Raw genomic sequence first — 19,157 nt, 5'->3', positions numbered from 1 at the left:
GGGGGAATCCTTCCTCGTGCGTGGTGTTTCATAGTAGCGGGGAAGACAAGATGGCGGAGGTGGTCTCGAATGGAGAGAAACTCAGCAAAAAGTATGAGAATAGTCTTATATTTTGAGTGACACGAATTGTAAGAATGACGGTGTGGGTTGAGTTTTGGTTGACGCGCAGCGCTTTGTAGGAAGATAAAGGAAAGGTTTGGGTTTTAGTTTAACTATCTGAAGGATGTCATCTTGTTTGGGGTTAACTTTAGCGTAGTTTAGCTTAGCTTAGCCTAGCATAACATAGTATAGCTAACTATCCTATGGAGTTGAGTGTAAAGAATGCTAGTTAAACAGGAGCAGTTTAATTTACCGAGCTATCTCGCGAAGTGTATAACAATAACTAGCGAGATTTATCCGAATCTGGGTTGGTTCTGGTGTTTATCCGTGTTTCCGGTCACGTGGTGTCGAAAAAGTCCTTCATGTGAGTGCCATGATTTTGAAAAATGTCTTTAACTTCTGATAGACCGTGTGTGTGTTTGGGGAAAGCATGCATGCCATTGAGAATCAGGATCAAGTTTATTGCCAGCTACATTCTCACATACAAGGAGTTTGCTTTGTTAATAACATAAAAGTAATGGAATAACTAGACTAACTCATAAGAAGAATTTCAAAAATATACAAATTTGAAAAGTGGACTTGTTTAAGGCCTATATACATGTTGTTTTGAAGTACAAGCTAAAGCCAGACTTTGTCCATCCAAGCGATGAAATTACATTTCTCCACACGCCAATGTGCTGGCATGTATAATAAACAAAAACATGTTACAGTAAAGGCCAATTTATGCTGACAACCCAGTCCTTGCAGACGGTGTTGCAGATGGCGTCTGCGCAGCCCCCCCACCTTCGCAGACGCTCTGTGCTCACCTCCCAAAAATTGTGACCACCGCAGAAGCCTCGCAGACAAGAGGGCTCTGATTGGTCCACTCTACATCCGCTGTACACGCACTTCCGCTTCCCTTCTTTCTCGGTTTGGTTTGTTTTCACTACCGCCATTTTTAAAAACACGAGCGAAGATGGAGCAGCACGAAGAGCGGTTGATCGAGGAAGTGAGGAAGTACGTACATCTATACGACTCCAGTTCTAGTCATTATAAGTAACCGGAGGATAAACACTCCACTCCACTAACCACACCCACCAACTACTCCTAGCGACTTCGCGCCCCCTTGCGTTGTGGCGGTGAATAACATCGCGCACGCCTATTACTCCCCGCTCAACGATAAAATACGACTGTCTGCGAAAAGCTATCTGCGAAAGCCTTGTCGCAAGAGCATGCAGAGGCCTTAAGTGCACACAAAACAACAGCATACTAGACAGACATGGATCGTGTACTATATACACAGATGTAGACCAATGGGAGCGTTCGCCAAACTAGAGCGTGACGTAATATTGCGCCTGCGCATAAAATTGGTTGGCAAGGACCATTCACAATAGCTGACAAAGTTGCATCATCACCTAGTTTTCATGGTGATTTATCGCAGTGTGCAAGTTCGTTGCCAACTGATGCTAAGCAAAGATATGAAGCAAAGCTTCTGTACAACAGTGGCACCAAAGTTTTGCCTGATCTTTACGCAGTTATGGACAAATGGGACCCAAATCCAAGCACCTGACCTGACCTTCGGCGATATCTACCTGTATGTGATTGACACGCCTTCAATATACACAAAAGAATCGATGAAAGAAGAAGAAACCTTTATTTGTCACATGCACACTTCAAGCACAGTGCGATTCATCCTGTGCATTTAACCCATCTGAAGCAGTGAACACACACCCAGAGCAGTGGCAGGGTTCCCGCGGGTCCTTAAAAAGTCTTAAATACAGCTTTCGGTTTTCAAGGCCTAAAAACGTCTTAAATTGTTTGGAATGACTGGAATTTTCGAAAGTGGGGTATTAAATTTAATATTGGACCGAACGAATGAAATGTCTCCATCCGGTTTGGGGTATTTTTTTAACCGTAATTTTAAAAGTGACCAGCGTACCTTTTGGGGGCAGCATTGGTTCTGTGCATTCCGTAGAACAAGAACTAACGTTAGGAGGCTACTGGAGAAAGTGTGGTGTGGTGGTTGTGAAGAGTGAGAGATGCGCAGGTAGCTTACGTGGGCGGTAGAAAGCGTTGATAATTATGGGAAGATGTCTGTTTAACGACAAGTGGTTGGGGGATGACAAATACCCCCAAAATAAGGAGAAGAATCGTTTGCGATAAAAAGCGCTGGATCGCACAAATGTGTTTAAAGACGATAACGCAGCGCTGGGGACACGGTGGACTGGGAGACTGGTTTTTCACGGACACGAGGCGCGCGTGTTAGAGGTCAAGCGGTCCGGAGTGAAATGCAGGGGGGTTCGCACATGTGCACAAGAGTCAGGTGGAAAATGGGGCTTATAGGAAATACTACTACTAATAGAGATCTTGCAGTCACGTGACTGGAAAGTACACAACCGCCATCTTGTTGGTCAAAAACACCGCTGAATACTGCTGCACTCGTGTACAGAATGGATCAATTTCAACCGACGGACTACACGGCTCATTTTTCTAATGAACAGATAACTAGATATATGTCTAAAATAAACAATCTACAGATTAGTGACCCTTATGGCTTACCGGACGGAGTTTTCACGACCGGATTTTGAACTGCCAGCGGAATACCCGGACGTGTATGATTACCTCATTAACTTTCCCTCGCTGTTCAGTGGTGAAGCACTGCGTGCCTATAAATCTCTGGACAGTTATCTTTACAGAAATTCAGGATTTGTCAGCGACTCAGATGTGGCATCTTGTAAACAAGAATCCTCATTGGATGGGTAAGTCACTTAAGTATTGAGTATAGCACTGACCAGCCGATTATAGAATAGAATAAGGTAATTCCAAATCGTCCGTGTTGTTTACATGGATCTGGCGTTGGAGAGGTAGAGGCTTGGCAGTGGAGATTTGAGTAGCTGTTTTCTGAGCTTAGTCAACAGGCCGGCTCTGCAGCCTCGCTTTTGCTTCTGCTCCCGGCGCCGCCTCCTTCGCTTTGCTTCCGGTAACAATCCACGGAGACCCCGCTGGTCTCGCTATCTCGTCCGGAATGTTTTTTTTTTTTTCTCTCGTCCGGAATGTTGTGCATGTGATGGAAATCGCTACAAACCGTCATTTTCTGCTGGAAACCAATGTCCAGTAAGTCCATACAGTTGTAGTGGATATTGATGTCCGGTACAGACGAACAACACGCAAAAATACACAAAAAACGTGCACAGGTAGGGAGAGCTTGTAGCCGCAGCCGTTGTAGTAGAATTGTATATAGTAGGGTTTTCCAGAAGAAAAGGTAGAAGTAAAGCAGAAGTAGAACCAGAAGTAGAAGTAGAAGGCGGAATATGGCGTTTGACCGGCAAGATGGCGTCTGTCACAATCTGGATCGGCTGTGACGTCACATGCAAGTGCTCCATAATGATTAGCATCATTTTTTTACTTAATTAACATTGTTTATTGCACTAAGTTTAATATAAATATATAAACTACCTTTATTTCAAAACTTAATTAAAAAGAACTCCAGAAAATACAATAATTCTAAATATAGTACAATATACACAATTTGTACAAAAGGTTTTTTAGTTTTATTACTTATCGTCTACAACAGTGTTTTTAATATAATAAGAATAATATTAACAACCACTAATAATAATTAGTAGTAATAGTAATTATTATTGATTATTAATCATTACTACTTATGAATTAGTGATTAATAAGTACTAGGGATTATTAAATGTTATAAAATTAAGTTATTAAAAATTATTACAAATAATTATTAAAAAGTAGTAATTGGTAGAATACAAACAAATGCTCGGATTATAGATAATTTTTTTAAAATAGTGAACATTGATATAAATTTGCCACGAGTGCGTTTTGCGGAAATTGTACTCGTACTGCGTACAAATCAGTTGTTTGTGCGTTTTTACTCATCTTTTGGTTGATATCTAAGCAATGTCAGAGCACAACAACTTATTTCTGATGAGGAAATTTAATCTAATATCATAATGTTAAACTGCAAAACAAGATGATAAAAAAATCATGTGTCTTACCAGATAATATAAAGTGTTGAAAGCAAACATGGTCGTTGTCGGTTGGTTCCCACTTGTCACGCTTAATTGCTGCGATCCAAAGCTTTCGGCGAGCTTCAGGTTTTTTTTGGAATACGGTAAAAGCTCTTGGGATCATTCTTGTCAAATCTGCATGTGCCGCCGATAACACGACACTACCCTAATTAATTAATGATCCGATAACTCTGATCGGCCATTTATAAATAGCCTCTTGCCAACCAAAATATCACGTGACCATTTCGTGACGTCACGGCGAATGTTCCTATAGACAGTGACAGTAGGGCCACAAACAAACATTGCACAAGCTGTAAAGCATGTCCCAAAAATGTGCAAAAAACGGCACAGGATGATGATGAAGCGGTTCACAGGATGATGAATAAGGCGATTATTGTCCTTTAGAAGTCTTATTCCAACATCATGAACCCGGTCACAAATGAAAAAGTTACAGGCCTCGAGACTTTTCAGAGCTTTCATTTGATTCTTCATGTAAAACAATGTTTGGATGACCAGATCATTGGAAATGTCCGGAAACTGTAACATTTGGAAATCGCTTGAAAAATCTGTCCTTTTTTTTTTTTTTTTTTTTAAAGCCCAAGGGGTCCAGTCCATCAGTATACATTTTTTTTTTCCCTTTATCATTTTTGCTTTTGGTCCTAGTCTGTTAACAGTCAGATGGAGAACGCTTTCCATAAGATGACGACGGGCGCGATGTGATGCCATCTTTGATTGTTGCCCGTCACTTAGGCCAAGTTTACATTAGACCGTATGTGTCTCGTTTTCTTCGCGGATGCACTGTCCGTTTACATTAAAACGCCGGGAAACGGGAATCCGCCAGGGTCCACGTATTCAATCCAGATCGTGTCCGATCCGGTGCTGTGTAAACATTGAGAATACGCGGATACGCTGTGCTGAGCTCTAGCTGGCGTCGTCATTGGACAACGTCACTGTGACATCCACCTTCCTGATTCGCTGGCGTTGGTCATGTGACGCGACTGCTGAAAAACGGCGCGGACTTCCGCCTTGTATCACCTTTCATTAAAGAGTATAAAAGTATGAAAATACTGCAAATACTGATGCAAATACTGCCCATTGTGTAGTTATGATGGTCTTTAGGCTTGCCATCCTTCCACTTGCAAGTGGTAAGTGACTTGCGCACAGCGGCTCAGTCCCGAATCACCGCTCGTGCACTACACTCGTGCGCTCTATGAGCTGCGCAGGGCCGGAGTGCGCACCCTCCAGAGGGCACTCGCTGTTCAGGGCGGAGTGATTTGGAGCGCAGCTGCTGAGGAGGAAGCGATGAGCCGCACTGACACATTTCAACTTGCGTGCCAAATTAGTCATGTGATTAGCGTATCCGTGTATTGGCGTTGCTGTGTGCACGTTAATCGTTTTTAAAAACGTTAATCTGATGATCCGCTGATACGGTCTAATGTAAACCCCACCTTAGAAACCGGAAGTGAACCAGGAGGCAAAAACCCACGTGATTGTAAACAAAGGATTGATGAGGCCAGTTGCAGTGGGGGGAAAAGCTGGTTTTCTAGTGTGAGGTTTTGGTTCTAATGGACCGCATTAGGTAATTACCAGAGGGGAATGATTCAAAAAGTTTTTGTCTGGGCTGAGAGGGGAGTTGAGTGCTAATTAAACAGGAGCGGTTTAATTTACCGAGCTATCTCGCGAAGTGTATACATCCTGATAAGGAGCTAGATTTATCTGAATCCGGGGTGGTTCTGGTGTTTATCCGTGTTCCCCTGTTACGTACTGTCGGACAGAACGATCTTAATTACTCGTGTTTAATGTTTAAAAAGTCCACGTGTTTGGGGGGGAGCATTCATGTCTGAGCTGTCCTGGATTTCAGTCATTTACAGCACCTTTTCCGAATTAAAGGAGCAACAGGCGATTTCGTTCTTGCACGCTCACGTGGGAAATATGTAAAGTATGATGTAAAGATGATGCCTTCAGTCATAGCCTCAGCACAAGTGTATTAAGTGGCTGAGAAAACCGTTTGGAAAACTGACTTCTGGTTCACCGTGCGTGCTTTAAAGTGCATATCCTAAACCAATTTTTTTTTTTTTAATGAAAGTATGTCCCTTTACACACTCATCCAGAAGGGTAATTTTGCACAAGGCCATCTGTCTACAGCAGAAAAAAAAATAAAATCACAAAACTCGTCTGGAAAAATCCCAAGGGAGTCTGGAGCCAGATTCGTGACGTCACCTGCGGAAGTGCCAGCAGGCTGCGAGAGCTTTGCACGGTTTCAGTGCACAGCCTGTGTAGACCAAGCGCTCCCATTTCTCTCTCATTGTCCGGTCTTTTGGGAAACGATGAGTACTAATCCCATCAAGATTGGTGTTGTTACACCCTCCTATGATACATCTGTTAACCATTTTAATAATTACGCGATAACGTTGAAGAAATTTGCAGAAAGCCACCAGGTCGTTTTCTCATAAACAAACCAGCGCTGACGTAGGATCAGGGCTCTACAGTGCGCACATTTCACTCGCATTTGCAAGTGAATTTTTCGGCATGCGAACAACGAAAAAAAACCACGCACATTCGTGCGAGGGCTTCTTGCGGCCGACAATTTAGGAAAGCACTGAGCACAGACGCGACGAGTTTAACATTCTAAAATGTATCAAAGGTTAAACTGCAAAGTATGTAAATCCAGCGCTGGATAGCCTACCTAATATGGTGTAACGAGTAACGGCCTGTATTTTTGTAAGTGTGTGTGTTCAGTGTTGTGTGTGTGTGTGTTCTGCCTGCGCCTTGCTCCCTGTCTGTAGTTGCGTGCATTGCCTCTGTCTTGCACTGCGGTGGTTCCCACAGTAGCCGGGGGGGAGAGTGAAAAAGTTAAATTTTTTGCCGTTCTGCCATGCTAGTGCGTTTTACCGGGACATGAGATTTCAGCATTTTTATTCTTCTCGGTCTGTAGCTTGAATAAGTTTAGGCTACTGAATAACACTTTCAGTTAAAGTTGAGTCTGGTGCTTTTGTGCTGACGCTACAATAGCCTGCTATCACAATAAATATCCCCCGTAACATTTCCCGTTTTCTACTCATCTTTCTGTGATTGCCCCTCTTTCCCACGGTTGTATGTTGTGGGTGTGGCATTAGGTGGGAAAAGTGCTTTTTAGAGATTCATCAGATCATTCAACTGAGAGCTGGTTCGGACCGAGCTGAGAAATATATTCGCTATGCAGAGAACAACGGCGTTTTTTTTTAAAAGCAATGATGGTGGAAACAAGAATAAAAGAACAGACGAGGAAGAAAGTGTAGTGAAGAAAGCTAGAACGACGGGAGAAGGTGCGGGAAAATTATATAATGAGATGGAAAGCACACACCCCAGTGCAAACATTTAGATGGGAACATACAACACAGCGGAAAAATAATATACAGTATATACAAATGGTGCATGTCACAACACAGCAGAAAAACAAAGCATATATATACACACAACTGGGCGTGTTGAGTTGCAGATGTTAATTGCACATTAGTTATAGAAACTCAGTTCAGCTACAAAACTCAGGATATTGCACTGTATTTGGTATTGCATTGTATTGGGTATGGATGTAAAAGTGTAGAAATATAAAATATACAAAAGCTATAAAAACTAAAAAGCTGCTCTGTGAGGTTGCACTGTAATAAGTATTGCACTGTATCAGGTAAGTGTGAGAATATTGTCCTTTTAGGTCCTTGTTGGTGCATTGTTGCACCTGCCAGAAGTGGCATCAGTCAGTGTGTGTAATTAGCCTTTTTCACATTACGTCACTTGCAGAAGAACCTCACATCCGTTTTCAGCCTTTTGAATGGAAGAAGAGGCGGCATGCTAATCTGCTGGCTAACAAGTAGCAACCATAGAAAGTCAGTAAACTTCCTTTCCAAAACAAGGCAGATAGGTGACTGGAATGGTCGCTAACAATACGTAATGATAAACAACAATGCACAATATTATCAATCTTATCTGTGAATGACACAGTTTTGTTATGTTGCCGCTGTATGGACCACTTGCATGTGACGTCACAGCCGATCCAGATTGTAAACAGACGCCATCTAGTCGGTCAAACGCCATATTTCCGCCTTCCACTTCTAATTCTGGTTCCACTTCTACTTCTGGTTCCAGTTCTGCTTCTACTTCTACCTTTTCTTCTGGAAAACTACTATATACAATTCTACTACAACGTCAACTCCACTGAAAATCAATAAAACATAAGACGAGTGGAATCCTGTGTCCGAGTCCTTCCCTTTCAAGTGTGGGAAACCCATGATGCTCACATACACTTGACAGTAGGCTGCCACGGGACCCTGACAGGCATGCAAAATGGATTGCTGCTATCAGGTAGACCAGTGGTTCTTAACCTTTTTTCCCCAAAGCACCCCTTGGCTGTGCCTAAGAAAAGCCGCGTGCACCCCCCCCCCCCCCCCCCCCAAAAAAAAATCCTACTAGCGTACGTCCTTATATAATTAAGACATGACCTACAAACTGTTATTTGCAAAAACTTCCTTTATTGAGGTGTAGGCCTATTCAGTTTTTTAAATGCCATTTTGTGACTTTGTTAAACTAACACTGAGACGGTAACAAAAAGGAGCTGTATGCATTGTAGGCCTAATGATGACATGTTGCAAGAAATTATAACTATAAGAACAGTGCTGTTTTTCATTAAAATGTTAACAAGAATCTGCTGATCATGCTGATTGAAATAATAATAGAATGCTGCTGATATATTGGAATGATTCAAAAACACTGATAATAGGCCTATTGACAATAAACAAATTAGTAGGCCTATAAACAAATGATTAGTCTCTTCAGGTCATTCAGTGATGAGCTAATGGCCACCTTGGGCTTGCATACTTTTGGCCAGGGACTCGATATCTGGTGTAATGCTTGTGACAGCCAGCCTGAAGTCCTGATGAACATCAAGCCTATTTCTGGCCTTTGTTTTTATTGCCACAAGGGCACTGAATGCCGTCTCAGATAGGTATGTAGTGCTAAATGGGAGAATAACCCTTCTTAGTAGGGATGTCCCGATCAGGTTTTTTTGCCCACCGATCCGATACCGATCATTTGATTTTGAGTATCTGCCGATACCGAGTCCCGATCCGATACTTCTTATAGTCCATAAAAAATAAAGACGAGGAAAGAAACGGATCCAGGATGTTCCTCATTTTTTATTTAACACCTTATTTTAACATCCAACAACTCCGTTAGCAAACAGAGCGCTTACGTGAGGCAGTTTGAACAATAAATAACAAATAAAAAAAAATAACCTTAAAATACCTGGCAGGAATGTAAACAAATAAAAAATAAGTGCCACAGTGCCGGTAATTTGCTTTTAAGAACGCATCTCACAGTGGTGTATAGTAATTTCAATTAAGGAAATGAACGTTTTTCTTGATGAAAATGAGCATTTCTACCCTTTCAGGTTTGAGCCCGTTTCTTTTGTCATCCAACGAAAAAAAAAAGATCTCATGCTTTGCTTTCCGCTTCGAACTGCTTCCGTGTTCAACTTTGCCGGCAACAGGCAGCCAATAACCAATAGCGTCTCCGCTACAAAGTGATGTCATGCCGCACGCGTTGATGTTGCTGTGTTGAGACAAGAGGTCTGGTCTCACTCTGTGCCAACGCATAGCTATTGATGTGTTAAAAATGAGAATATATTATACAGATATATATCCGATCCCTGATCGGGAGGCAATGCCCGATTCCGATCGAGTCTGAAACCATGTGATCGGGCCCGATTTCCGATCACGTGATCGGATCGGGACATCCCTACTTCTTAGTGCATGTTTTGCCAATCTGGGAGCAACAGACTGTCCTTTGACAATCCAAAACCTTTTGTACCCCATCTCTTGTAGATATTTTTTGGCCAAAGAATCAGCTTGAAGGTCACACAGCTCATCTTCACAGCCGAGGTATTCCATGTCCCCGAGGCTCGAATTGTAAGGGTCTAGCACCCACGATTCCTTGGTTAGGTACTCACTGACGTCCGCAAATCGGCTGTTTATCTCCTCTCGAAGCATGTTCATGTGCCTCGTGAACTCGGTGCGTAAAGACGCACGCACAGTCCCAGCGGACTGCTTCTGCAACAGTGGGAAGTGCTGCAATTCACCAGATGACATTTTTTCCACTCTGTAATTCAGTTTGCGCACATAAGCGTCCAGGGCGTCTTTGCAATGCACTATGTTTGATTCCGGTCCTTGCATTCGCTTGTTCGTCTCGTTGTAAAGCGAGAACATGTCCGCCAGGTATGCCGTTTTGATCCAAAACTCTTCAGTCAACTGTTCACACAGTCGACGATTGTGATCTTTCAGGAACTCCTTTATTTTTTCTTGTAGCTCCATAAAACGCACAAGCACCTTTCCTCGCGATAGCCACCGCACCTCTGTGTGTAGCAGCAGTGTTTGATGCGCTTCATCCTCGCACAGCTGGGTGAAGAGTCGCTTGTTGCCTGGACGAGTTTTAATGAAGTTGACAACTTTAACAACAGTTGACAGGGTCTCGCTGAGGTCTTCTGACAGTTTTTTACTTGCCAGTGCTTGCCTATGTAGCATGCAATGGAAAATCAAACAATGGGGTGCTTTTTCCTTCAGACGGCTGTTAAATCCCTTGTTTTTGCCCATCATAGCCGCGGCCCCGTCAGAGCAACAAGCCACCAGGTTTTCATAGGACAAATTGTTGGATGATAGGTATGAGTCCACAGCCATGAAGACATCCTTGCCAGTTGTTGTTGTCTCGAGATTTTTAGACATAAGAATGTCTTGTTTCAAGTCCTCACCATCAACATATTGCACATACACAATGAGGACAGACTCGCCTGCGACTGTTGTGGTCTCATCCAGCTGTATTGCGAAATCAACATTTCTCAGTTTATCAAGCAGCTGGTTTTGGCAATCACCAGCCATTTTGTCAATCCTGTCTTTAACTGTGCTGTCCGAGAGGGGTAGAGTTTTCACTTTGTCAACAGCATGAGCTCCAAACAACCTCTGCACAATTTTCAGACACGAAGGTTTGATTAGCTGCTCTCCGATATTGTGCGGCTTTTTGGTCTGTGCTATTAACAGCGAACAGTCAAATGACGCTTCAGTGACTGCGAGTAAATCACTACCTACTCTTCCAAACACTTTCCTGATATCCTGAGATCGTTTTGAGATTGCCACCTGTTTCTTTTTCTCGAAATATTCTCGACTTTGACCAATGCTATGGCTGTGCCTGGTCTCCTGGTGCCTCTTTAGCCTGCTCGGCTTCATGCTATCGTTGGCAAGTTTCTCTCCACAAAATACACATTCTGGCCGAGTACGATCCTGGCCTTCAATGAAACCATATTCAAGGTAACCATCGTGGTATTGTGTTTTCTTCTTTGATTCAGACGAATCATCGGCAGAACTTTTACGCTTCTCGGACATTTTTTTTTTATTATTACAAAACAAGTGAAAACAGCTGCGCGTGTGGGTACTGAGTCAATAATCGTCATGGCAACAATACACGCATGCCTACAACTGGCTCGTGCTCGAAACAAAGGGCTACTTTCAGAAATGACATGTTGGGGACACAACTTGTTTTAAATAATATTTGCAATGTTTTGTGGACCAGGATGTGTTGTTAGGATTCTGTAATCATTGACTTAAACTAAATATAATTTTGGTAACGTGACGTCACAACCTCGCCGCAAACAAAATTCTGTGCACCCCCTACGATCTCCAGCGCACCCCTAGGGGGTGCGCACACCCCAGGTTAAGAACCATTGAGGTAGACCATATATACAGTAATAGTGATAGACTACTGATACTTGATCTAACTGATAATATAGAATATTCAACCATAATAGTGGATATGGCGGCGCATGATGGGGATGCTGCGGCTACAAGCTCTCCCTACCTGTGCACATTTTTTATGTTTTTTGTGTGTATTTTTGCGTGTTGTTCGTCTGTACCGGACTTCAATATCCACTACAACCGTATGGACTTATTGGACATTGGTTTCCAGCAGAAAATGACGGTTTGTAGCGATTTCCATCGCATGCACAACATTCCGGACGAGATAGGGGCAATTCCATGTAAATGTCAACCTCACCATGCAAAAATAAAGCAACATGTAATACATCAAAACCACTCCCAGAGATATCACCTAGGCCTGTATTTTACAGATGTGAATAAGTTGAACCAATTTGTAACCAACCTAATATGTCACTGTCAGTCTTTCTTTCTTATAATGTAAACCCCAAGCTAAAATCAACTTTGATCATGTACAATTCTATATTATTGCCACAAGCCACAGAAATGTATGCTAAAATCCACAAAACAGCAAAACAATAGCCATCCTAAATATTATTTAAGAACTTTGATTGATAGTTTTAGCTGATATTTAGAGAGTTTTTCAAAGGGTTATGGTGGTTAAATTGCTGATTTTCTAAACATATGCCATGTCTATTTCAGACGCGTCACATCCATAACGGAATTTCGTCACATCCATAACGCTGACTTTTCCTTCCGAAACTCTGCATGAAATACAAAATATTTTAAACAAAGATTTTTTAATATTCACCTTGGACCCCTCTATCAAATGGATATCTCCATTTCGACATTAGGTTTACAATTTCACAGAGTTTGATAAAAATGTACAGTCACCCAAGAAAAGTGATACTTTTTCTGTCACATCCATAACGCATCTTTTATTGGCATTTTCTGGCATGCCCTAGATGTACTATGGGAATTGTTCTTGTTCTATCACTTCTCCAGTATGGTACAGCCTTAAAATATGCAACACCTGTTTAAATACTGGGAGACAATAAAACATGCACTGGGTCATTTGTTGCCATTTTGAGTTCAAGTGTCACATCCATAACGCTGGAATTGCTCATAGCGAGACCAGCGGGGTCTCCGTGAATTGTTATCGGGTCTGGCAGGCAAAGAAGGCGGCGTCGGGAGAGGAAGCAAAAGCGAGGCTGCAGAGCCGGCCTGTTGACTAAGCTCAGAAAACAGCCACTCAAACCTCCACTGCCAAGCCTCTACCTCTCCAACGTCACATCCATGGTAAACAAGGCGGACGATTTGGAATTACAGCTGGAATTACCTTATTCTATTCTGTTCTATAATCGGCTGGTCAGTGCTAGTACTCAATACTTAAGTGACTTAGCCGTCCAATGAGGATTGTTATTTTCTTGTTTACAAGATGCCACATCTGAGGGGGGCTGACACATCCTGAATTTCTGTAAAGATAACTGTCCAGAGATTTATAAGCACGCAGTGCTTCACCACTGAACAGCGAGGGAAAGTTAATGAGGTAATTATACACATCTGGGTATTCCACCTCTGGCAGTTCGATATCCACTGACACGGTCATGAAAACTACGTCCGGTAATCGATAAGGGTCACTAATCTGTAGGTCGTTTATTTTAGACATATACCTAGTTATCTGTTCATTAGAAAAATGAGCCGTTGAAATTGATCCATTTTGTACACGAGTGCAGCAGTATTCAGCTGTGTTGTTGACCGACAAGATGGCGGCTGTTTACTTTCCGGTCACGTGACTGCAAGAGGTCTATACCTCATCTTCCATTCAAAAGGCTGAAAACAGATATGAGTTCCCCTGCAAGTGACGTAATGTGAAAAAGGCTAATTGTTCAAGGTGGTTATGGCCTGTGGGGAAAAAACTGTTTCTGAGTCTGTTGGTCCTTGCTTTGATGCACCAGTAACGCCTGCCTGAGGGCAGCAAGTCAAAGAACTCCGAGCCAGGGTGGGAGCTGTCCTTGATGATGTTGTTAGCTCTGCTGAGCTCTGCTCTCTGTTTAGCTGCTGTTTGTTCATTCATTCAGTTGTTCATTATTCATTTGTTTGTTCATTCATTCTCAATTGAATTTTGCATTTTGTGTTGGTGTGTCTAAGGTTTGTGCTGCAATAAACCTTTAAAATGAAAACCTACTTGTGCTTGTGCCCCCATTTTTTTTTTTTTTTTTTCCCCCCCCTGTGCTCCTAAAATTTTTAACTTAGGAGCATGTGTGCTCCTGAAAAAAAAAGTTAGTGTAGAGCCCTGCGTAGGACTCAGAGGGAGGCGTCCCGCTGATGATGTCATGAAAGTCAATGTTTGCTGGGAAATCCAAATGCCAAGTTTTTTCGGAGGCGGACCAATTCGCCTCAAATGGCTCGATTTCAACTGAATTTTTCTGGTATTGCACAAAATGTGACAGATATTTGACCAAAGTTTAATATAAAATAGGAGAATTACATTGATCTTGCTCCTGAATTTACCCGTGATGTGCGCTTTAAGATCTCGGTGATGATCTGACTGGAAGGACCAGATAAACTTTTGTTTGTAAAGTTGGATTATACTCCACATAAGAGACAAAGAGTCGCGGTGTTCACACGGCAACTTTTACTCCGGTGTAGCACCGGGGCTGCCCCGGTAGAGCGTTCACACGGTACAAAGTTATACCGGTGTAGCCCCTGAAAGCTGCTTAAACCGGTGCAAATCTAACCCTGCTCGGGAGGTGGTTTAAGAAATTTACTCCGGAGTAAATGCTAGTTTGCGGGGCAGCACCGATATAAAATGGGACGTCTGAACGCTACAGGGGTAGACTCGCTACGCGTGAGGAGAGTTGATTACATAAGGGTATTGCATAATTTGCATCCTGGTATTTTGCGCTTCCAAAATGGCGAATATCAACAACAACAGAACTGCGTGTCTTCCAGTGTTGCCAGATTGGGTGGTTTTAAGTGCATTTTGGCGGATTTGAACATATTTTGGGCTGGAAAACGTCAGCAATATCTGGCAACACTGGTGTCTTCATCCACGTTGTTTTCCCGGCGCTTGGTGATGCCATGACAACCGGGAAAAAGAAGTACATTTTCACGCATGCGCATATTTCATTTCCGCATTATTACTATCGGAAATGATAGTAATAATGATAGGAAATGATAGTAATAAAAGGAAATATCAAAACTTTATTACTATCAAAGGAAATGATAGTAATAAAGTTTTTGCTACGATAACACGGTCGCAGAAACTGCCGTGTGACCGCAAGTGGGGCTGCACCGGTGCTAACACGCTTCTCTCTAGTAAGCAGGGTTGTGACGTGTGAACGCTGCGCAAAATTTACATCGGTGTAAGATATATCGCAACAAAATACATCGGTGCAGCATCGATGCAAATATGTGCCGTGTGAACACCCTATTAGAGTGTTGGATTAGAACAGGAAACATGTTCTTATCTGACTCTGAGCGCAGAGCTTCTTTGGGGTTCGTCTTATTCACTGAAGTCTTCAGATTAATCCTTAGACTCAGAACTAAGGGCTAGAGGGGCATTAGGTCCCATATTTTTTATTTGGATAGTGGGATATTCAAAGTTTGGGATTTTTTTTTATTTTAAATAGCCCAACCCTGATCTATACTTCTCCACAACTTTGTCTCTGACCTGTTTGGAGGCTCCTTGGTTCTCGTGTTGCAGAGTCAGGGTCCTTCCAGAACAGGTTGATTTGTACAGACATCACGTGACACTTTGATTGCACACGGGTGGATCTTAATCAACTAATTATGTGAATACTTTTGCAAGACATGGATTCACTTTGTTTTGAAATCAATAAAATAAATCACAATTCCACTTTGAATAGTTTTAGACCAAACTCCGTAGCATCTTTAGTGCTTTTAGGAACAGCGTTTTATTTCTTCATTTGTAATCCTTCCTCACTTACGGTGATTCAGCGGTCGGACGCCATTTTGCCGAGGTGATTATCGAGAAATAGTCCGAATCTCTCGACCAACCAGCACGCGGGGTTTCCTATAATCACCTCCACAATGTTTTAATTGAATCTTAGTCACACAGCTCCTGTATATTTCTAATATCGTGAAGCATTAAATGCTCACGCGGCATTGCATCTAAAGTTACTCTGGTGTTTAGTGGTTTTAGAAAGGGGTATGCGTGGCAGATCACAGCCCCTGGTATTGTAGGTATGAATTTGATCTGCGTGCTTAAATTCTGAGAGGAGGTACGATGGTACTATACCGTGGAAAGATTTGTAAACTCCTACACGTTTGAGATGTTCTCAAAAGTATCTCAGAAGTTTTCCAACAAGTCAACTTTAAAAAAAAACAACAACAACAACAATAGAGCCGATTCCTCTCGGGCGTGGGGCAATGATCCCGCAGCAGAAGAGTCCAACTTCCGATTTCTGTTTCATTTTTACTGGGTGTGGTTATCATGCATTCTGACTGGCTCCTGCAATAATGTCTGGCATGCTGGTGATAAATTCCATCCCTGTTTGAATACAAAACAATCTGAAATGAAAGTAAAATGAATTACGATGAACAATTCAGTCAACAGTAAACCCGTGATAAACTAAACATAATTGACAGATAAACTGTCGGCAAAAAGGCTTCTAGATAACGAATGCCTTAAAAATGCGGATTATAAGAACCTTGGGTCGAAGCCTCTGAACCTTCTAACTTGTTGGGGTTTACTGACATCTTTTATAGTTAAAACAGCCAAGTATAATTAGAATGTCAGGTTGTGATTGGTTATACTAACTGGAAAATGACACCGCTGTACCTTAAAGCAGATACGCAGAACCTTTATTTTTAAATACATTTCTGAGTGGATAGTATCTCAGTCCTTAACTCTTGTATGCTGCATAAATGGGAATAAAAAAAAAATATTTTTGAGAGTTAAAATTGACCGCAAAGTTTGCGTTCGAGCTGCCCCGCTGAGCCAGCCAGCCCGGAGTGTGTGACGTCACAGCGGGAACCGGTTTTAAGGCCGAAGCCTTTTACAGCTATAGACCAAAGTCATATAAATAAAACTTTATGGTGAAAGTAAGAAATAGCGTGACCGACTCGCTCAACTAAGACTGATTTGACTTCATTGATTGTGGGTTGACTCTCATTAAAACAGGATGGGTGTTATAACTTATGCAACATACATGTACATGCATGCATTTTCACTGATAAACCGTAAAAGGATAATTAAATAATCAGATGAACTGAGACGATCACATTCTGAAGCAAATTAAATAATCTTATACCGCTAACTTCAACACACAATACAAGTTACATGTATTAATCTAAATGCAGGGAAACAACCCGTGGTGGTGTTTTATATCCAAATGAGAGTCGGAGCTTACCCGTCTGTGTTCTCGCTTCTTGAAGGCCGACCTTGTGGCCGATTGTTTTGAAACAATCTGACTTTCAGTTGTTCGTTCAGTTCTCCGTTCATTCGCTTCTTCCACGTAAGGGCGAGATGGCAGCGATATCCAGCACAGAAATCAGACTCCTGCGCCACTCATTCTCTATTTTCTCCATACTGAGTACTCCGCCATTACTGCTCAGCTCAGGCAATTACTAAAACCCGGAACGGGACGTCACCGGTTTTAGCAACAACCACGGGGAGGTCACTGCCTGAGCGATATGTCGCATCCTGTTCCATCCCGGGTTTTAGCAACAACCCTCGGCTCACACTCCGGGAGAACTGGCGCAATTAAACTTGCTTTCCTTTTTAAAAATAAATAAATACTTGTAGTTGTATTTAATTGTCGATACTGCACCCTCTTTCAATCCGGGCTTATAGCCAACGCTCCTCAACAGATCAGAGGTCTCGTACGAGTCTTCAGTAAAATGTGCAGAGCAGAGGAGAGACCACTTCGTAGGCGCCCAATGTGCCCGTGAACTTCTCGCAAAACACGTCCAAATCTTTGCAGTTTGAACATTGTTGGGCCATGAATGCAACGTAAATCCACCTGCCGTCATGTTGCTGCACCCGCCATCAACACATTTGCGTGGCATGGCGATAAATTAGCTCAAAATGGAGGATTGGAGTTGCAGTCAGCTCTGTGTTTTAGGATAGCGGAAATGGCGATGAGACCGACAGACTTCCTGCTGTGACGTTACAGGCGTCAAGGTCATTCACTCAGACCGCTACATATATGAATCACTACCTATATGAAATCGTAAAAATTACTATATTAGATTTATTGTTAGCAAGAAGGTCCGGGTTCGAGCCCCGTGGCCGGCGAGGGCCTTTCTGTGTGGAGTTTGCATGTTCTCCCCGTGTCCGCGTGGGTTTCCTCCGGGTGCTCCGGTTTCCCCCACAGTCCAAAGACATGCAGGTTAGGTTAACTGGTGACTCTAAATTGACCGTAGGTGTGAATGTGAGTGTGAATGGTTGTCTGTGTCTATGTGTCAGCCCTGTGATGACCTGGCGACTTGTCCAGGGTGTACCCCGCCTTTCGCCCGTAGTCAGCTGGGATAGGCTCCAGCTTGCCTGCGACCCTGTAGAAGGATAAAGCGGCTACAGATAATGAGATGAGATATATATTAGGGCTGTAACAATATGCGTATCGAAATCGCGATACGGAGAGCCACGATCCGTGTCGCGATACAAGACAGCAGAATCGCGGTACACCCTTTCAAACTTTTCCTCAGCCCAAAAACAGAGGCGCTTCCAAACTTCAATTTATGAATACTTTACTTTTTATTTAAATTACATTTTAAACTTACTTAAATTACTTTTATTTTTTATATCTATTAGTAAGTCGTTTTTTCGCCGACCTGCGACAATCTTCTGCGAGTCACGCAACGTCCACACTCGCCACTGGCAGAGCATTCATTTCTTTTAAGCGGTCGCCATTCTGGTTGCGACGCGGGGAGCGAATCTGTAAACAAGCAGCTCATTGGCTGGCTAGGTGTGCCACAAGCCAATCACAATCACTTGACCGGAAAGGCATGCAGTGTTGCCAGATTGGGCGGGTTTAGGTGCTTTTTGGCTGGTTTTGAACATATTTTGGGTGGAAAACGTTAGCAATATCTGGCAACACTGAAGGCATGTCTGCTTGGGGGGAAGCCTTCTGCGGCAGTTACATTTTGACACGCGAGCAATGTTTCACCATAAAAATTCCGTAATTTCCATCTGTTTTACGCGATCACCGAAAATCATTGGCCCTATGAGAGTGAGACAGTGAGAGAGCCCCCCCCCCCCCCCCCCCCCCCCCCCCCCCCAAAAAAAAAAAAAAATCTTAACGGATTTACACGATTTGGAAAAATGACTTTTTCAGAACCGAAAAAAACAGAG

At 42.7% G+C, this 19,157-nt stretch overlaps 2 protein-coding genes across 3 annotated transcripts in view; both read left to right on the top strand.

Moving 5' to 3' along the window:
- The window catches only part of rpl13 (ribosomal protein L13), a 242,501-nt gene that overhangs the window by 16,425 nt on the left and 206,919 nt on the right, over positions 1-19,157 (top strand). The gene's annotated exons all lie outside the window — the stretch shown is intronic.
- Positions 7-19,157, top strand: part of kars1 (lysyl-tRNA synthetase 1) — a 74,446-nt gene continuing 55,295 nt past the window's right edge. The window contains exon 1 of one of the 2 annotated variants that reach the window (XM_060940816.1): positions 7-91. Coding sequence is in view for 1 of the 2 variants with exons in the window: in XM_060940817.1 (XP_060796800.1) it covers positions 51-91 (41 nt within the window). In the remaining variant the exon portion in view is untranslated. The remainder of the gene's footprint in view (positions 92-19,157) is intronic. The other variant, XM_060940817.1, reaches the window with a different exon arrangement.

Source organism: Neoarius graeffei, chromosome 15, assembly GCF_027579695.1.
Source record: "Neoarius graeffei isolate fNeoGra1 chromosome 15, fNeoGra1.pri, whole genome shotgun sequence".
In the NCBI taxonomy this organism is placed as follows: domain Eukaryota; kingdom Metazoa; phylum Chordata; class Actinopteri; order Siluriformes; family Ariidae; genus Neoarius; species Neoarius graeffei.
The sequence above is the reverse complement of the archived record's forward strand: the minus strand, read 5'-3'. Positions and strand labels throughout refer to the sequence as shown.